The sequence below is a fragment of the Hyalella azteca genome, unplaced genomic scaffold (genome assembly GCF_000764305.2).
Source record: "Hyalella azteca isolate HAZT.00-mixed unplaced genomic scaffold, Hazt_2.0.2 contig10447, whole genome shotgun sequence".
Classification (NCBI taxonomy): domain Eukaryota; kingdom Metazoa; phylum Arthropoda; class Malacostraca; order Amphipoda; family Hyalellidae; genus Hyalella; species Hyalella azteca.
Window position 1 is genome coordinate 113,374 of NW_025940487.1, and position 21,672 is coordinate 135,045.

Here is a 21,672-nt window from a genome sequence, read left to right on the forward strand (position 1 = left end):
TTTACCACAAATCAGTGATTGTGTGCTTTTAACAACTTGATGTGGAAATGGTCGGGTTAATTCATAACTTCCGAGCCTCCATTTCTCCAACTATGGATGTAATATTGAATGAAAATTGTTGAACTTTGCAGTAGGAATAGATTTTTAGCGCATTTTCTCATTTATGGAAAGAATGCGCTATTGTACTCGCCATGTCCGTCCGTTCGTCTGTCTGTCTGTGTGTCTGCCTGTCCGTCCGTGACTTCACGTTTTCGTCGACGCGAAAATACGCTCTCTGTCACTCACTGCAGTGAGTGCTGAGTTATATTTTTTATTTTGTTGCGAAGGCTGAAGAACGCCAGAAGTACTTAGCGATAAAAAAGTTTATCGAAATTATTTCCACGACGCCTTGACAGTACAGAGTAAGTTGCAGTCAGGAGATGTCCAAACGCTGTCACGTTCTCGCGCTTCTGTGTCACGCAATGAGTCACGCGTCTCACGTCGCATAACACTGCGTTTGTCACCGCCTTATTCAGGACTGTTGAACGTCAAGGACAGGCACCTCAAATGACAGGATCTCCAACTTTCTAACTCTCCTCTTGAACTTGCTAGAAGTTGCGTCCCTCTTGGCTTTGGTCATCTGTTCATAAATAACTTTCGGAATGTACCTGTAATAAAAAAAACGATCCAGGACACTTCTTCACCATGTCCCAGTGGCGACCGTGGGATCATGCATCGTGAGTCCCTCTATTTAAATCCGTTGCATTGCACCGCAGCCGAACAAAGTATCGTGACTTGGCTGCGCAAAGAATTATTGCGGCACCAAGTTCAACATCATTGCGTTGCTGAGCTCAGCATTCTTTCGGTGCCGTGCTCAGTACTATTAAATAACGCTTTCAGCATTTATTAGGCCAAGGGCCTTTCGCCGATTCTTAACATCTCAGAACATCCACAGCTTATTGCAGTCTTGAACTCGCAACTCACTGCTACAATTCTGCTGTGCTTAACCGCCCGGCCTCCTCGCCGATTCTCTGACCAGAAACTGGCGCACAGAGCTGGGATCGAACCCGCGCTTCTCTGCTCCAATCTTGGTACTCTGAACTGTAACCACTGGGCCACCCTGAGCACTATTGCGTCACTGAGCTCAGCATTATTGCAGCACCAAGATCAACATCATTGCGTTGCTGAGCCTAGAATTATGGCAGCGACGAGCTCAGCATTATGGCGGTGCCTGGTTGGGATTACAGGCAAATATGGAAACATTGCTGCATGGCTCCCCGAAATCTCTATGGGGCCCTCATCGGCGTGTTGCGTTGGTCTCTCTTCTGCGTTCTCGTGGGGCTATTGTATGCGTGTTGCGTGTGGTTCTCGCATGTGTGTTGCGTGGGGCCCTAACCTATGTTTTACGTGGTGCCCTCATCCGCGTGTTGCATGGGTCTCTCGTCTGCGTTCTCGTGGGGCTAGTGTATGCGTGTTGCGTGGGGCTCTCGCGCATGTGTTGCGTGGGGCCCTAACCTGTGTTTTACGTGGTGCCCTCATCCGCGTGTTGCATGGATCTCTCGTCTGCGTTTGCGTGGGGCTAGTGTATGCGTGTTGCGTGGGGCTCTCGCGCATGTGTTGCGTGGGGCCCTAACCTGTGTTTTACATGGTGCCCTCATCCGCGTGTTGATTGGGGCCCTCATATGCGAGTTGCACGAGACCCTCGTCTTCATTATGCGTGGGGCTCTCTGTGCGAAGGGTTCATCTTGCCAACGAACCCCCTGCGTCATCATGGAAGCTCAACGTCTGTTGTCTCCACGATGTTCCGTGCCCTAAAATCTACCCTAATTCGTTCGAGGAATTATTTTTGAAACATTTCTTATCTCTCGGGTTTTTGGTGCGATAATATAGCTGTTGCCTTTCTCTCAGTCTGAGCCGATGTATTCTTTATTTTTCCTAGACTTCCTGACCTGAAGTGAATGCAGGCATTGACATTCAGGACGAGTTCGTGAAAATACCAAGCTTGTCATACTCGACCGCAACATTCTGCGTGACATTCGCGTTCTAAATCAGGCCTTCTGACAAAGTTCTGACCTTGGCGAAATAAAGGCATATTAATGACTGTAAAAAGCCCTTAAAAATTTAAACCATTTTGTAATGCGTGGCAATTTTCTCCATTTGATAGGAGCAAGATTTCGAATATGTTGTTAGGTTTGAATTAATGGTTTACACAGTATGCCTGCACATAACGTAAGATGTTCATAAAATTGTTATGCCCTGTGGATTTTCCGAGCAATTATATTTTTATAATTATTTATTGTTCTTATTGAATTATATCCATTCAGTTGAAAGATATGCACGATTCATTTTATGCTTTGCGGGAATTTATATTTTCAAGAGCATTCATAAATTATTCATTCTCTCGCGTTAGTTCATTGTTTTTAATCCTGGCCATTTTTTTGAAATTTTTAAATTACAAATTTGCGAAAAATGTACAGTCCTTGCAGATTGAGCATATAAACTTGCGCCGACATCACCAGGCACTTAATTGTTTCTCTGCCCACAGCGCCACGTAGATATTCTTCTCAACTCGCCGAATTTTTCTCATATGCGCGGAACTGCAATCACTTTTAGCGAAATGCTGGAGTGATTTGGTATTCTAAATCCCGAGCTAAAATACCGTTGTGCATGCCGTTCCTGATGAACTGTTTTAAAATCCAATTTAAAGAGTAGGGTTAAAAAAATTTATCTCAGTTTGTCTACTTTCCCAAAAAGAACAGTTTCATAAGTAATTTTTACTCTTAAATTTGATGCAGATTGCATCGGTCCATCGTTCTCTGCTTCTCACGCATCGAAAGAGTCATCAAACGAGGAATTCACTCTGGGCGTTGTATGGCTTCTTACTGAATGTAATCCCTCATTAACGAGGTATTTAATCGCGGCACCGTATTTTCATGATTTAATCCATATTAGGTGCCTACATTTAACGTGGGCCTTTAGATACCACCTCCGCAATTAACTTCATGGCACTCGCTTAAATTTGAGACTGCGCACCATTTGACTCTCACGGTTAAAAGGTAATTGTAAGGGTGCGCTTTGATTCGCATGAACGATGTCAAAGTTGCGTGCATGAAATTCGTAGCTTATACAGATAGGATTTGACATATAGATAGGAATTTGACAATTACCGTTGATAGGATGATGATATTTCGATCTCAACGATCGAAAACGACAAGACTTTCAACCTAATCGACTTTACGTCTTCGAACACAAACGTGAGCAGAAATTAATTGTGGGACTTGATTACACCAACTCTAATTCTTTTGGAATTTCATACTCCAATCTCGATAGTATTCTTTGTGATTTTCTCCTTGGAACCTACCAAATGGCTGCTGTGGACCGTGATATTTCCGTGAATAAAGCCAGGTTAATTTTTTCAACACTATCACGTTTTTGTGACAGTGAGACTCTCAGAAAAGTTACCGGAATAGGGCTGCTGCCTCGTGGCTGGACTAGGCCACTATTCTGGTATTGATCTCCCTGGCCTAGCAGACCCTTCATCGAGGGCTGCATGGTCGTCCTGACCAAGACCAGGCTCCAATATTGTTTCCGTCTGTACCGTATACTAATTGTTCGCCATAGTTTAGGGTGACCATGTCCTTATTTTTATTATTATGATGGTGCCATCTTAATAATAAATATAAAAAAGATTTTCTTTCTGCATTTGAAACTAATTGGAAAACTTACGAACGAGATAGCAAAGGACGTTCAGCTTAACGATCCGCAAGGCAGCGAAAGATGTGCAGCTTAACGATCGCCGCGTTAGCGATGTGCAGTTTAACGATCACCGCGTTAGCGATGTGCAGCTTAACGATCGCCGCGTTAGCGATGTGCAGCTTAACGATCGCCGCGTTAGCGATGTGCAGCTTAACGATCGCTGCGTTAGCGATGTACAGCTTAACGACCGACGCGGCCACGGCGCTGACGCGGCGAATGCTGGCACGTCGCAACAAAGTTGTTTGCCTCCTCGTGCGTGCAGTGCACGCCGCTGCTGCAAGCAATTAGCGCCGCTCAACGGCAGTTTCTTCTCTTGGCTCTGATGAAAAATATCTCACCAAGTCTTGGTAATTCAGCAACTTCCTCTGTTTTTGCGAGCTTTGACTAACGGACCTTGGACCAATCTAGACAGGCATTCGTGCACTCAGCTATGTTGAAAAAATAACACGTGTGTTTCAGTCATTCGAAATCGGCTTGTTTAGTTTTTAATTTATCATCAGTTTCATCGAGCTGCGTTCATTAGGTTGGGAGATATTCCTTGGTCTCTGAATTTGGAAATTGGCCGTGAAACCGGCTGCGAGATCAGCCACGTAAATTTGTCCGAGCCGTCTTGAATTTCTGGTGCTGAAACAGGTAAAAATGTAAAAAATATATTGTTTTTTGGGGGGTTCTAAACTACCAATATTTTTAAATGGGGTTCTATTTGTGAATGCTGTTCTATTTGTGAAATCGCGTTCTATTTGTGACTAAATGGGGTTCTATTTGTGAAATACACATTTGTGTTTAACATAGCTCTTTTAAAATTGCAGCGTACTAAATATCAAGAAAGAGGCGTTTGTTTTTATATGTGTGTGTCGGAAGGGGGGGGGGGTGCTAGAGATTCACTGGGAACCCGAAGGGGGCGCCAGCCTGAAAAAGTTTGAGAACCACTGCATTAATTAAAGAGTCTATAGCTCGGCCCTGACAAGGAACCACGCCGGACGTCTGCTCGCCAGAGCCACGGAGTCGCGCCTGAACTACTCTTTAAAATATTTCCTTAAAAAGAGCAAGTCACAGTTGGGATCAAGTAGAGCAAATAATAGATCTAATGAACGTCGCACTTGAAGGAACGGAGTAGAACGAATTTCACCACCCTTAATTGTCGAGTGTACGATTTTGAAATTAGGTTAGAGGAGCTCCCAACTATACGCTTTACAATTCTTAACCCCTCTCGTGAACAAATTAGTTTGCTTTGTTTGTGTATATTCATTACAGATCAATGTCCCTAAAAAAGATATTCATAGACGTGGGCATATGTAATTGTTCAATTATATTCTTGACTCGTTTATTCCTCATGGTGGCTGCTTTTATTTGAAGTCAAAAAATATTTATCTAACCATATATGAAACTTCCCAGGATATCAATCTTAACCGGATGGATATGGGAATGCCTCGATGTTACCACAAGCTGTTCATAAATTTCAATTCAACGGATAACAATTAAGGTAGAATGACTAGAAGGAATTAGTTCTTGTAGTTTCTTATTATATGTAGCCTTAAAAAATGGGGGAAATTTCAACACTTGCTGCCAGAAGAGTTTTATTCATAAGTTTTCAAGCAACATAGGAATGCGGAATACTGAATATTAGCTATCAACTTTAAATTTTGACGAACATTCAAGAAATATTGCTCCATAATCTGTATGCAACCCAGTCAGATTCATATATATTGATAAAGAAAGTGTGAAACAAAGCTCACCGAAACATTTCAGGTGCATGTGTCGAATGAACTGCCTTAAATAAACTGCGGAACAAATAAAAAGCGACTACGCAAGGTCTTGACACCAAATCTATATGAGGCGTCTATAAAATTGCGATTACATGTAGTACAAATTTGAATTCTACAGACATTTCCGGGGCCGCATTTTATGACAGAATAATCATTGATTTTGCGTCCCGAGGTCCAAAAAATTCGGTTCGTTATCAAATTCGTGGCAGCGAATTCGTTATACTGACCTGCCATTTTTCCACGCTTCCGCAGCCACTGAGAAACATTGAATTTCTTGCACCCAAACCTCGAGAACGCTTCGTTCACACGTCGCTGCCAGGAAGTCCGTTGCTGGTCAAGCTCAATTCCACTCGTGATCGAACAACTTCGTTTCGGCAGCATTTGCGCGTGCGGGGGCCTAAATTTTTTAATGCAAGATGATATTCTTGTAGGCATCCGTCACGCAATATTGTTTCACGGGAACGGGGAGGGACTGCATGAATTTTTAGCTGAAGTAAACTGGATATCATGTAATAATAACGGATGTAGGCTAATGTTTAATCATTCAGTTACCTTTTATTTCATCGTTTAACGTGCCTCAAAAAATTCTCTTTAACAGCAAACTGCAATAAATTAGTTAAGCGGTGATATGTAAAATTTATCATTAAATAGAGCCAACAGAGAATGAAGTATTTTTAAATTAATTTTTAATTTAAATATATATTTTTTTAATTACCCAAAGTATTTTTAGTCATTAAACTATTTAATGATGCCACTTCATATCCAGCTCTAAAAATGCTATTTCTGTTTCCTGACGATTTCTTCATGACTTCGTCGTCTACGTGCGTAGGTAACGATTGCTGATGAACATTTCACAACAATTTCATGACGACTGGAGCACAATTTTGAGTTACTTGCTCGCTCATCGCAGTGTCCCAGCGAGATTCGTCGTGTTGGAAATTTAAAACTGATGATTCTGACGATTAACGAGCTATAATTTCTCAATATATTTCCTTGAGCGATTTGGCATTGAAAATTTTCAGCTGTTCTCCTTCAGTTTCAGGCTCTCCTATAGTATAGGCATGTTTTGTGTCCAACCAGCGTCGGTACTTTAGACCATTGTTCAACGCCCGCATGACTTATCGACAAATCTTTTTAAATATTAACATTTTTCTTTTCACCTAAATTGCCATTAGCAGGAACACAATTAAGTGAGAAAATAATTAAATTGTATTAACATTGACCCGTGTTATCATTGTTAAATTTCCGTAAGACAATCATAATGTTCAAGTGCAATAAATTTCCGAAGAAATATTGATTCCTGATCATAAAAGTGAAGGAAGTGTGAAGTGACAACCGCGATGCTTTCTTCGTGCTGGTTCACGACTCCCTTCACAGGCTGCTTCAACGGCGCTGCCAAGGGTGAGTAGAAAACTGCATTGTGAAGTATGTTGTGCGTGGTGATATGACACATTTCACCATTATGTTGTGTGTTGCGCGTGGTGATTCAATATGTGTTGTCGATGGCATAATCTACAGCAATTAGACAATTATGTACTGTTTATTATATATGTTTTAGATGTTGTTATATGAGTTGTATTAATGCCTTTCTCCACATCCGTTTACAATGCAAAATAACGAAACGAACTTTTTAAATATCGAATTACAAACCTTGAATTGAAAATTATTATTTTTTTTCAAAGCAGCTCTTTTTTGAGAAGAAGTAGTCTAATAATTGCACGTTTTTTGTCAGCTTTTTCACAAGGATATTTGCATCATTGCAATATCCCGTTAAAAATGTACTAATATTTTTCAAATCAAGCATTCGTAAATAAGTTTCAGCGATAAAATGCCCAGCTAATTACGGACCATGCAATAAGTCCAGCAGCTATCTCAATCAATCGTCAGCTAAGGAAAGATCGGGTTCCAAAGGCCGGATCCCTTGTGAATCAAGTCACGAAAAATTCAAGAATCGGCAACAGGCCATGGGCCTATTTCTTCAACGCCGACACTTCTATTCTATTCTATTCTATTCGATTGCTGTTCACGGTAATGTAGATGTGAACTATGTTCTGTTTAGCCTTCTGTAGCCAATGAGTCGAAACCAACGCCAAACTTCCATTGCTAATAACTAGAAGTGCAGCTCACGTCTACAGTATTTCCAGTGCAAGCAAATGCAACACGTTCACAGCATTTCCAGTTCAAGCAAATGCAGCACGTTCACAGCATTTCCAGTGCAAGCAAATGCAACACGTTCACAGCATTTCCAGTGCAAGTAAATGCAACACATTCACAGCATTTCCAGTGCAAGCAAATGCAACACGTTCACAGCATTTCCAGTTCAAGCAAATGCAACACGTTCACAGTATTTCCAGATCAAGCTCGCCGGTCGCTGCATTTTTGAGACGCTGTAATATCTAAGCAGGTGATACCTGCAGAGAAAAACGCGTTAGTGGATGGAAAAATTTTTCTCGGAATAATATACTATTAAAAAATGTTGTATTAGATAAGGGTGGATTTATGAGGGATAATCTATATATACTTTCTGTAACAATCAAGTTGCAAATAATGTGTTTCCTCGATGGTTGATCACATCACTCGAATTAGATGTAGGCTTTTTATGCGCCTGAAAATCGGCAAATCCAGAAAAAGTATTGAAGGGAAGAGCATATGATAGAGCAGTGCCATGTCCGCATTACGACAACAGCTGCCCAATGCCGGAGCCAGACGCCGCCCGGCAACTCGGTCGATACGCTGCTGCTGCCTGCACTCGCCCAGACGCTCTGCCGCTGCCTGCACTCGCCCAGACGTCCTGCTGCTGCCTGCACTCGCCCAGACGCTCTGCCGCTGCCTGCACTCGCCCAGACGCCCTACTGCTGCCTGCACTCGCCCAGACGCCCTACTGCTGCCTGCACTCGTCCAGACGCCCTACTGCTGCCTGCACTCGTCCAGACGCCCTGCCGCTGCCTACACTCGTCCAGACTTGTGAAATTAGTCAGTTTTATCAATAAAAAGAATGCCATTGATTACCTTAAATTTGCAGATGAATGCATGATATTCAATACATCGCATGCCACCAAGCATTATTTATTTTTATCAAAGTCTATGTGCAAGAGCCCAAAATGCATAGCAGCTCATGCAAAAGTGGAATGGCAGCATATGTAAACCGCATCACATCTGCGAGAACTCACCATTCCGGGGCCACACTGGCCCGCTGCTGGCACCACACTCATCTTTCCGGGGCCACACTGGCCCGCTGCTGGCACCACACTCACCTTTCCGGGGCCACACTGACCCGTTGCCGGCCACACACTCATCTTTCCGGGGCCACGCTGGCCCGCTGCTGGCACCACATTCACCTTTCCGGGGCACACTGGCCCGCTACTGGCACCACACTCATGTGCACCTTTCCGTGGCCGCATTGGCCCGTTGCCGGCCACACACTCACCTTTCCGGCACCGCACCCTTTTACTCCGGTCATTGTATTTAAGTGCAAGGTGTGGGGATTTTCCCAAGCGTCCCAGCTTGAATAATTTAAAAACTTAAACTATATTTCCTTCATTATTTGCATGTCTCGACAATCAACAATCGATGGGTAGATTTTAAAAATAAAAATACGAGATGGGGAAATCAATGAAGGGAATCCTTCGGAAAACACTGCTAGAGATGGATTTTATTAAAATTTTTGGTGATAATTTTTATAAAATTTAATTAGTTCTCTTAACATGCTTGCATTGAAAATTCATAAATTTGTTTTATTATTGGCTACGCAATTAATAATTTCAATTTACCATCAGAAACTTACCTGGTCACTGAACTTGAGCTCAGACCCTCGTGCTGAAACAACAGCGATCGGGCTTGAGGGCCAAAGAATTCATTTAATTTTGTAATGGGTTGACGCAAGCCTGTCGGTCCGCTTTATGGTAACAAATCTCGCTTTTGTCTTCATGTTCGTGGACGGTCAACTTGTCTTAAACTGAAGCCTGGCAGTCTCCGCTGCAGGGGTTCAAGTCTTTGTGCAGCTGCGACAAAATATGTCAGACATCATGACTGATTTTTTAGCGGTAACTACAGGGGATACTCTATCTTGAAATATAATTGCTAGAATATGCATATATAACAATATTTAGTTTAGTCTCGCTGTATGATGTGACTTTTACGAGGATTTGTGTTTTGCTATATCTTATTAACGCGTTGACTACGATTGCTTCATCTTGTATTATTATTTCATTTTTTGTACTGTTTTTAAACAGGGTTGTCAAACAGGGTAATTTTTCCGGACAAATTCCGTGATCTAGTTTTTCTCAATTGCATTGGCTGGCTAAAATCTATGATAGGGGTTCTTCATAATTAAATTTTAAATACTGCTAAAAGAAAATAAATGGAATTTTTATCGCGGAACTTACAAATAAACTAGCATATATTGAGTTATCGGCCTTTTTGGCCTTTTATGTTCTCGGATATGGTAGATTTTAGGCAACCTGAATTATGTACCACTATGTCCTGGAGAAATACATTACGTGGTACGCATATGTCCCACTTCGAAGTCCACCTGTCAAGACTGAATCGTTATTAAAATGTATTACTATATCAGAATTAGTAGATGGACCATTGAAAATGCTGACCTGACACACCTGCAACTCACTATCGCCATCTAACAATGAGCGTATATCTTGGGGCAACACTAATGATGGTCAATTTACTGCATATCTGATAAACCTTATGCGCATGCAATTTCCCGACCACTTGCAAATCAACTGGATGAAAATCGAAGGAGATGAAATTAGAAGGAAATGCACTTAAATGCTCGGTAGGTTTGCCACTTTCTATTTTCTCAGAATGCAGGAGTGGCGCATTCATGCTCCTCACCAGCTTGTGTTATTGAAGGATTTTGTTCAGTTGAGCAATTAGTGGGAGCGCTGGTTCGTTGCACTTGCAATTGTGTTTTGTTTGTTTGTTCGTCTGCTTCCTTTCACTTCCATTGAGAAGCGTTTGATCTATGCAGTGAAGGTCTGAGCTTGTGTGCACAACGAGACTCAAATGAAATAACTGCATTTGGCACACTGCGTGATTCATACGATATATTTGCTAAAAAACGAAGAAAAATTAACCGGGTAAATTCATTGCATATTATATTTCCACAGAATTTGTTGAGCGCGTTAGGCACGGCAATTGTTGATATCTCAGACTCCTGAGGCAGGCTCACGCTACAGACTTAGGTCTGCCGGCCTCTCGAGCCGGTTGCTCCCAAATGTATATAGTACCTATGCACTTCCTTTCTTTTATTAAATTGAAATCATGATATTTAGTTTAGTTTGTTGACTAACTTTTCGGCGATTTGCATTTGCTTTTTATGTAAATGTTGCGAATTTTTCTAATATCTAATTGTTTGAATGAATTTTTTTTTCTTTTTATTTGATGTTGCATTAATTACTGATTAAGGTTATATCATTATGAACGTTCGCTTTATCGAGGTATTCTGATTTCGAACGCAGTAACGATGGATATTTTGCCTGACATCGGAGAACACATGAATCATCACAAAATAATGTTTTGTATAATCAATATTCGCTCTGAAATGCCTGAATTACAAAACACTCTTGAACTACATAATGAAAATGCATTATCAGTCTTTCGTAATATTCATGAATTCCAGATTTCGCCTCGAGATAACCGGAATGATGAGGCGTTCTTTGTTCCATAAATAATTATAAATTGACTTAGTAGAAAATTAATTAAAATAAATTTATAATTTTAAATTGAGAAGAAAATCCATACTCGCAGAATATGTCGCCATAAATTACTCGAAAAAATTTTTATGTTACGCAGTTTGCGGCGTTCAGGACTTGTGCGTAATCAAGCTATGATCGTTAGCCTACTTGCCTGGCTGCAGAGGCAGCCTGCTAATTACTTGTATTGCCCTGTTAACCTACATTCATTCGTCAACACATCTTCGTTAAGTTATGCTTTATAATACTAATACAATACCTCACTCGCCTGCGTGGCACAGCAATACTACAATTTGAACTTCCTTTATTGGCGCACCTCCGTCAGGCGCACCTCCGTCAGGCGATCAGGCGCACTTCTTCTTGGCGCACCTCCCTCAGGCGCACTTCCCCTAGGCGCACCTCCGTCAGGCGCACCTCCATCAGGCGCACCTCCGTCAGGAGCACCTCCGGCAAGCGCATCTCCGTCAGGCGCACCTCCGTCAGTCAGGCGCACCATACGTCAGACGCACTTCCGTCAGGCGCACCTCCCCTAGGGACACCTTCCTCAGACGCACCTCCGTCAGGCGCACCTCCCCTAGGGACACCTCCCTCAGGCGCACCTCCCTCAGACGCACCTCCGTCAGGCGCACCATACGTCAGGCGCACTTCCGTCAGGCGCACCTCCGTCAGGCGCATATCCCCTAGGGACACCTCCCTCAGGCGCACCTCCCTCAGACACACCTCCCTCAGGCGCACCTCCCTCAGGCACACCTCCCTCAGGCGCACCTCCCTCAGGCGCACCTCCCTCAGACGCACCTCCCTCAGGCGCACCTCCCTCAGGCGCACCTCCCTCAGGCGCACCTCCCTCAGGCGCACCTGCCTCAGGCGCACCTGCCTCAGGCGCACCCCCCTCAGGCGCACCTCCCTCAGGCGCACCTCCCTCAGGCGCACCATACGTCAAGTATGCGCGTCTGCAGCAGGCGCGTTTTGCTTGAGTTCAGCCGCCGCATGATCGGTCAACGGTGAAGACCGCCTTGCTCTTCACGCTGCAGACCGTTTAATTCTTACAATGAACTTCTGTTAACCTATTGTTCTTAAGTAAAACGTCTGAGTTTTATCACGATGATGTTCGGCATAGTTCCTATCATCTTCTAAAACGGTTAGTCATAAAACTGATTGCCTTATTTTGTTTAGTAGTACAGAGATTTCTTTCTGGTTCTCGGGTTTGTCGTACCGTTTGATCGCCGCCTATTCGATCAGAGCTATTGACATTTTTAAATCAACTTTTCCAAATGTCTTAACAATGCCTCGAGTAATACTAAAATTACGTGTGCAACCTGATATTGTCTATAGGCCTCATTGTTTATAACCTAAATAATTGATTCCTCGTTTATTATCTCATCAATCTCCTTTATTCGCTGTGTATGGAATGCGACGAACAGGGTTTAACTTACCTCAATTTCAAAAGCATCGAGATTGGTGTTTGCAAAGCGAGTAAAGCTAAACGATACCTTCATATTCAGAAAATCTAGACAGCATGACTCGGATATAGCGGAGATAAGATTAATGATGTGGGAGCTTCATAGATTAATATCTAATTAAGCTGAACTAATGGCCTGGTTTGTCTGCAGGTCTTGGTGGTGGTGGCGGAGAACCGCCTGCCGGCTTGGAGTCCGGCCGAGTCATTCAGGTGAGTTTGATTGCCTGCTTCTTCATAATTAACTTTAGTGTTTATGCTTTGACGACGGGTAATTCGGATTAGAATTCTAATCAAAATTTCAAATTACCTGCTTCTATAATCCATTAAATATTGAGAAAATTAGATCGTTTTGAGTGTGAACTACTAGTTAATTTTGTCAAGTGTTAACTCTTTTTTTTTTGTTTAGTTAAAATTTTGAAGTGTACATGTGCTAATGGCTCCAATACTGCTAGTTATGGAAACTCCGTTCATCCAGGCTTCACAAATTAAAATTAATTTCGTAATCGACGTTCAACAATAATTTCCAATAATTTCGTTTACGAACTCAATTTTAACTGCCCGAAAAAAGCTGCTATGTTCGTCTTTCATACAATGAGATCGATCGCGTGTTCAAAATTCTTTTAGATTGCAAGTAGGTATGAAATCGTCCATCATTACAGCATAAGGAGCAGACTTCTTCAGTTAAATCTAACATTAAATAGCACTTTAATATTCCTTCACAGTTCTCCCTATTATTTTAATCCTCCCTTCAATAGCAATTTAATTTTTCATGAACATTTTATTCTCGGGAGCTCTCGTACGTCGCGTCTTGACGGGCGCAATACCAATCCCCAAATGTTGCGGCATGTGGGGTGTGCCGCACTCCCCAAATGCTGCGGCATGTAGGGTGTGTCGCACTCCCCAAATGTTGCGTCATGTGGGGTGTGCCGCACTCCCCAAATGCTGCGGCATGTAGGGTGTGTCGCACTCCCCAAATGTTGCGCCATGTGGGGTGTGTCGCACTCCCCAAATGTTGCGTCATGTGGGGTGTGTCGCACTCCCCAAATGTTGCCGCATGTGGGGTGTGTCGCACTCCCCAAATGTTGCGTCATGTGGATTGTGTCGCACTCCCTAAATGTTGCGTCATGTGGGGTGTGCCGCACTCCCTAAATGTTGCGTCATGTGGGGTGTGCCGCACTCCCCAAATGTTGCGTAATGTGGATTGTGTTGCACTCCCCAAAATTGCGTCATGTGGGGTGTGCCGCACTCCTCAAATGTTGCGTCATGTGGGGTGTGCTGCACTCCCCAAATGTTGCGTCATGTGGATTGTGTTGCACTCCCCAAATGTTGCGTCATATGGGGTGTGCCGCACTCCCCAAATGTTGCGTCATGTGGGGTGTGTCGAACTCCCCAAATGTTGCGTCATGTGGGGTGTGCCGCACTCCCTAAATGTTGCGGCATGTGGGGTGTGCCGCACTCCCCAAATGTTGCGTCATGTATATCTACATCTATTCGAGAACAATATCGACATTTGAGAACAATATCTACATCTATTCGAGTGATTCAATTAACTGTGCACTTAAGCCTCCCCTTTAACACGGCGCGACTGCCTTCATGTCTCACAAATACTCGCATTGCTGCCTTACGACGTGCAAACCCTGCATGTCTTTCCAGCCCCACCTCGTAACTTGCGTCTTAAACTAATATTTGAAAGTATGACCAAATTCAAAGTTCAAATTGTTGAAAAAAAAGTATCCGAAAACTCGTAATTTTTGACATATGAAGGAAAACAAGTGAACGCTCGGCCCAATATCTGTCAGTCGTGCTCTAGAGCGCATTATCTCATCAACGTACATTAACCGTTTTTCTTGTTACCCGAAGGCACATGTTTATTATCTGGATTTTTTTGTCCATAATATCCCTAGATGTAACCAAAATTTTTACTGTGTGCTTTCATTTATAAAAATTACTTCAATCTATTGATGTTTAAGGGCTCAAATCAACACGAATTATTAAGGTAGCCTCAGTAAAAAGATCTGGAGGAAAACCATTTTCAAAGGGCGAGTTTCCAATGTGAGATGATACTTGTTCCAATCATTTTAACATATAATGAAACAAATCTTCTCCAGCGCTTGATATTGTCGCATTGTTGATTCCATAGCATTTTATTCTGTTTACCAGTCTTCCCAGCCTAGCAGTAGCCTTAAGCACACCACCACCTCACTTGGAGGACGAGCTTGTTATACGCGCAGTCAAGACCTTCATATTTTGTCGGCCACAAAATATTTAGTGTGTATGAGCGGAACAAGTGACCGGAAACGCACGTGGTTCGCTGTATAAAGTTCGCTGCACCGCAGACCAGACATTGCATGACAGTTTGTAGATTTGTTAGTTGTGTTGGTCGAGCTCAATGTGATCACGTCCTATATCTTTATTACCGGAGAAGCAGTTCAACGCAAGCTTTATTGCGTTTTCTGGTTCGAAACGGGCCATTGCTTTTACCTTATAGATGTTACCACAACTGGTTAAATATTTGAAATTTGATCGCTAGTGTTCCGAATTATAGAAATATTTGCACACCTCACATACTTCTCAGATTTGTGTTTATGTTGTTATCCAGAGTTTCATGGCATCTTGAGATGGTGATTCGTGCAGCTCTTATTTATTATCCTTCTAATTATCTTATTATCTTACTTTATTTTCTTGCTAAGTACTTCTTATTTATCCTTGTAGTAGACTGTTTTAACCGCGCAGAGGGGAAAAAGCAAATTGCCAAGGAAATGCTTTCCTTGTTACAATGAGACGTGCCAAACGTATTTGAAGGTTGCCACGGAAATTATAATTGCACTGATATTTGCACGGAAGGTTGCACGGAAATGATAATTGCAGGGAGATTCGGGATTCTGGCGAAGAGGCGCGGCAAGGGCGTCTCAGCGTCGCTACAACTGAGATGTGTATATATTAAAGCATGCCATCGTTGACACGAGTGTCAACGATGGCAGCAGGGAGCTAGTTCCACATGTCAGTGACTTGAAGTGAGACGCGAACTCTTAGCAGTGATTGCGAACATCTTCAGCTGCGCATTTCGTTCTCCCATTCTATTTTTTCGGTCTTTGTTCTAATGAACCGTGGGCCTTCTAGACGAGCTTATTTGCTTTCTTTCCAATCATCGTACGGAAGTTTCAAATGCTTTTCTCTTTTATAAATATTGACTTGCGGCCTTTCTCCACTTAGATTAGCTTAGGTCTCTCAAAGCCAAAAACCACCGAAAACCCAGACGGCAATCTGCACAGCACCCTTGCCAGACGGCTATCTAATTCCGTAAGTAATTCCAGGCAGGAAACAAGCGGTCAACATCTCCTGTAGCGTCTTCACATCACGTCCACTCTCCTCTAACATCTCTAGTGTATTTACTTTCGGAAGAAACTGGAACCTCTTCATCCCTCGAAAGTCCTTCCTGTCCGCAACGCTATTGTCTACATGGGCAGTCCCTTGAGCTCGCGAAAATTCATGATTGATCCTTACAAAATAAAAACTTCCCCTAACAACCATTCCAGGTAGCTGCCTTTTAACTTGATTTACATAAAAATTTATTTCTTGAACTGTGCCGTTTGTTAATCAAAGTATTGAGGATACTCTTCATGTTCCTGAAATCTACGGCATTAACACGCCTGCAGTAAAAAGTAATAAGAGATACATTTTTGATATTGAATGCAATCCACATCGTTTAGTTAATCTCTAGGCTATCAATTGTTGGCTTATCAATTGGCGTATCAAAAGATGGCGTATCGATTGGCTAAATGTTTCGTTATTTTACTGATAATTATGTTGCTAATTTATTGAGCATTTTAGATGTTCCTGATATCGTTCTATTGCCGCTGCTATATTTGTTGCTCTTATTCGAGATCTTGCATGCCTTCAGTCTCGTTGGTGTAGGTCTGTAGGGCATAAAAATCTACAATGGAGATGGTTTATTCAATCTGTATTACTTGATGATGAGATGTATTCAATTTTTTAAATACAACACAAATTTAATGAAATTAAATTAAATTACAATTAGTGCGACACGTGACAGAAACCAGTAAGGTTTTATTAAACACATTGTAAAAGTTAACTTGTTCCAGCCGTTACTGGTACGTTACAAACCTGGTCCAGCCGTTACAGATACGCTTCAAACATGTTTCAGCCGTTCCTGACACGTCGAAAACGTGTTCCAGCTGTTACTGAGTACTGACATGTTGCAAACATGTTTCAGCCGATTTCATCACATTGCAATCGAGCTTCATCTGGTACTGCTACGTCGCAAACGCGTTCAGCCACAACTGACAAGCTGCAAACGTGTTTAATTTGTGATTTGGTATTGGCAGGTTACAAACGTGTTTCAGCCGTTACTGGTACGCTACAAACGTGTTTTATCCATTGATGGCATGTAAACATCTTTCAGCCGATACTGTTTGAGACACGCCGTCGTTCTTTGCTGGGAGTCGAGCACAGCTCATTGGTTGCACCATGAACGTACAAGTGACAACATGTGAAATTTTAACAGACTAGGCATAACGCCTCAACGTGCATTATATGGCCTTCTTTTCTTTGCTTCCAATTCACGTTTATCGCGGTAGGGACTCATGACCATGCACGTTTTTAACTTCACGATTAGTAAAAATTTTCAATAAAATGGAGCTCATCCATGCATCCTCTCATTTTTGTGGGGATACTTATATATTCAGTGAAACATGCCCATGCCGTTTGTGTCTTTCCCTTCGTTCTACGCCAATAGCATTCATCATCTTGGATAAGGTAGATGGACAAAATATCATGGTATGTCGACAGAATCAAGCCGGTTTTACTGAACTGATAACTTTACTTACTAAGAAAGGCTCACTGCGTAGAAGTTGCAGGCACATTTGCTTCTTTCTTGGACTACGAAAGTGTAGCCGCTGTACTGTCTCTTGGCACCAGCAACTGTCCTCTAAATTTCTCTATCCGAGCCAAAAATCAAGAATAATTCACAGCTCTTGCATATAAATGAATTTGAGCCCTTGGAAGTGTTTTTTAGAAGTCTTGTATATCACTTCTTAGATCCGCAATGCGACTAAAGATCGGCGAAGAATATGTCCTAAAATTGTATTCATCACTTTACTTTGGAAAAACGTTGTTCTCATTTTACGTGTCCTTCCGGCAAAGCTTTTAGAAGCAGACGAGTTTTATAAATGGTGTTGTGCTTTAATTGTTAAAAGTTACATTTTTCTGGCTTTCCTAACTATCTTGGAATTTGTCACTTGTTGGCGTGATCTTTTTATGAGAATGATTCAACATACAATAATATTGTCTAAGAATTACAGTTGACTTTATTGATAAAATAGGGCTTATTCGCGCTAATAAAATAAATAATTGATTTCTTATTTACACAACTATCAGTGAAATTTCAGAAACACAACATTTCAAACGATTACAAATAATTGGAGATTCAATGAGCCAATAGCATCCGCTTCCCGACAATTGGAATTGATATACAAGTGACAAACTTGCAGCTAATCTTCCGTCCTACAGGCAGCAACAATTCATTAATTATAATAAAATATCGATACCTTCTACTGTACATGCATTTATTCAATGTCTATGGACACTTTTTCATTGCTATCAATTTGAGGGCATGACCAATGCACAAAAGTTTCACGATTGATTTAGACAATTTGTGTTCGGGTGCTGTGATCTAAAGGGCTTGGGGCGTTGACATTCGCCAATTTCTCCAGAAACGCAACGCTGCAGCTGCGCAACATTACAGCTACGCAATATGGTTTGTTGAAGTCTGTTCATTGTTCTGCTTTGGGCAACGCATGTCTTAATGCCGCGACCTTGTGAGTACGTAGACCGCTGAAACATTATTTTCATGGCCTTTGTTTGGCTGCATGGCTCCCAAATTTAAATGAAAGAGAAAAAGTAAATGAGCTTTTTCTGCCACCAGTCAGTTCAATTGTTAGTAGTCATCATTTATCAGTTTATATTTCTATGTTTGATTGTTTATTTGTAAAATAATTGATCGAGATAATTCCACACAAAGTTAATTCACGGTTTCTTACAAGAGCGTATACAGTTGATATGCTTAAATCTTAAAATTGCTTAATGCTTAAATCGTGTACATCGATGTTTGTTTGGGATGCTCTCTGGGCAATATTTGTGCCTCACTGCATAGCTGGACAAGAATTGTTTCTGCATTTGTGTCGTTGTCTCGACATGTCGTCGAGACACTAATTTTTTTTGTTCAAACCATCGAGACACTGATGTGTATTGTTCGCACCATTAAGACACTGATGTATGGCCGCAATATCGTCTAGACACTATAATGTGTATTTGTCATTCCATCGAGACGTTGCAAGTTGTGTTGTTATGAAACCAAACTGATATAAATTCAAGGTCAAGGCTGACATGTGCCCTTTGGCTCATCAATCAATGTGCAGTTTTTGGCGCTGAGATGTCCGCGAGATGCTTTGTGTGAGAGATAATCTTCGTCTCAATAAGTGTACCTTAATTATATCATGACGCTGATTAGGCCTTTTATATTTACCACTTCACGTTACTATAAATATTTTTGAAAGACTATAATTTCTCTTTACAAATAAAATTCATCATAATATTTGAACTATTAATGTATTTTGATGCCAAAACACTATGCAATGCTATATAGTGAAGATAACAGATTCAATGGAGTGAAACTTAAGCGTCTGGTAGCGTTTTAGGTAGCAATATAATGCATGCCTATACAATATAACTTTCAAAACATTATAATTCAGTCGCCATAAAATTATGCAACGCGCTGAAGAAATTTCATTGCGTTATTTTAGGGTGCATATCAGTGAGAGTCCCAAACATTCTCTGAAATCTGCTGAGACGCTAAGGATTATATGCGTCGACCTCGCATGTATTTTTTATTTAGTCAGTTGATATTAACTCTTCTTCTAAATTAAAGAGTAGTAAACTAAATTGAATTTCTCCATCAATGAATAACCTCAATTTTAATATCCTAAAAGTTTCAGTACACCGGCCCAAATTACGACTGCGCAAACGTTCTTCTGCCAATGTCACAATCGAAAAAACTTTTGAGGAGAGAAGAAAGAGAGTGAGTAAGAGAATGAATGGGGAAGTCCTTCCTTTTATTTCGTTCTGATTCAAGTGTTGCTCTTCACCAACTTCCCCGATCAGAAGTGGAAGCAAATTTGCTGCATTGGAATCGATCGTTCATTGCGGAGCCAGCTTTAAGCCTGTGCATTGCACGTGAGACTGCCGGGATGTCCTCAGTAGAGCCGAGAAAATGTATCATTCGTAATGGGTTGAAGTTTTTGTCATTATTAGAAACGTTGAAGATTGATCATGCTTATCTAATGTGTCCAGGATTGGCAGAAACACTCAGATTATGATACGAGTGTCGAAATGTGATAAAAAGTGCCCTCAACCATCGCATGATGTCGTTGAACTTTTGAAGGCTCCTGCGTGGGCAATGCATGGTGAAGGGTGAGAGGTAAGGTGAGGAAGGATCAAATGCGTCCATATTGATCGAACTCTCTCGCTCAGCTCTTTCACTCAGCTCTCTCGCTCGTCATTACTCTCATCTCTCGTCAACCTCTCGTTCATTATTACTGTCAGTGCACTATCAGGAGAATTCATATCTGCGGAATAAAATTATGTGTAAATAAATCCTAAATGGGATTAACGTTTGTGCTACATTAATGGCACGGGAGTCCAAAGCATATGAATGATACACCATCTTGCGGTATACCTGGGGAGCTACTTTAGCTCTGAGCGTACGTAGCTCAATTACATTTCTTACTCTATTCCACGAATTTTCACTCACATTAATTTACTCTATACCACAACAGAGATACAATCACACTGTACTTTCCATCATCAGTTCGCTGTCTGTCAGCATATTCTATTGGTTCGCTGAAATGCATTTTAAAATCACTGCGAGGCATTTTGAATGCAACATCCCCAAATTAAGTTTCTGCTTAATTCCATTGGTTACTTAAATTTATAGAATCTTCGAGATGGGAAAAACAACTGTGATGCATTAAACTCTCTCTCATTGCCATGACCGTAGGCATCTTATGGGTTAATGTCTACCCTCACATTACGAAATTTTGAGCGATATCCTACGTTTTGAGTGACGGCAGATGTATGTCATTCTGTACACATGGGAAATAATAACCGGAATGACACCTATAACTTTGAAAGTGAGACCTCCAATATTGAGACGTACCATAACGAGAGAAGAGACTGTGTAGAAAGCAGGATATCCCTATTTCGCAACAGATCTCCGGTCACATAGATTTGAATCTCTGTGGGATGGTTACCTTTCCGTGGCGGGGCCGTGGCTGTTTAACGTCTTACAAAGGAATCTAAGAGAGGGTGAGTTCATCCTTGAGACCTTCAAGGGACGGCTGTGTGCGTTCTTGGACACAATCCCTGATCGTCCGCCTCTGCACCATCACCGGCGGCAAGAAGCAAGCAACAGCATCGTGCATCAGTGGCCCAACTGAGGGCAGATGAGCGGTAGTCATGGACTTTCCCCGCATGACGCGACGTTCCAACATGACCTGGGACTGCTACGTCCCAAACCATATTGATGATACGAAGGAGTGAGGATGTAATTATACATTTCCGCGGTATTGTTTTTGTACTTCTCGCCCCAAGTAGTACAATTCTGTAGATTCTCGTAATCTTGTTTCTTTAATATTTTTTCCTTTTCAAGGATTTCTTTTACTATGGGAATCTCGACTGTTATTTTCTCGGGAATAGCCGACACCGGATGCGCTAGGATCGATGTAGAACGTGGTTAGTAAGTAGCTGCCTTCAGTTGATCAGCTTATGCAAGCATGCTTGTTTGATGCAAGATCGATGCTTGTTTAAAGCTGGTAGTATAGTGGGGCAGAGGCGGTTAATCCGTGATTGTACTCAAGAACGCTTCATGTCATCTTATGAAGGGCTCAAGGTTGGACTTCCCTCTCTCAGCGCTAGCGGCAAAGCATTA

The 21,672-nt window shown here is 41.9% G+C and overlaps 1 protein-coding gene across 1 annotated transcript in view; it reads left to right on the forward strand.

The window, feature by feature from the left end:
• The window catches only part of LOC108676833 (treacle protein), a 136,958-nt gene that overhangs the window by 79,854 nt on the left and 35,432 nt on the right, over window positions 1-21,672 (forward strand). Inside the window, exon 3 of the mRNA XM_047882440.1 lies at window positions 12,820-12,878. Coding sequence (XP_047738396.1) covers window positions 12,820-12,878 — 59 coding nt within the window. The remainder of the gene's footprint in view (window positions 1-12,819; window positions 12,879-21,672) is intronic.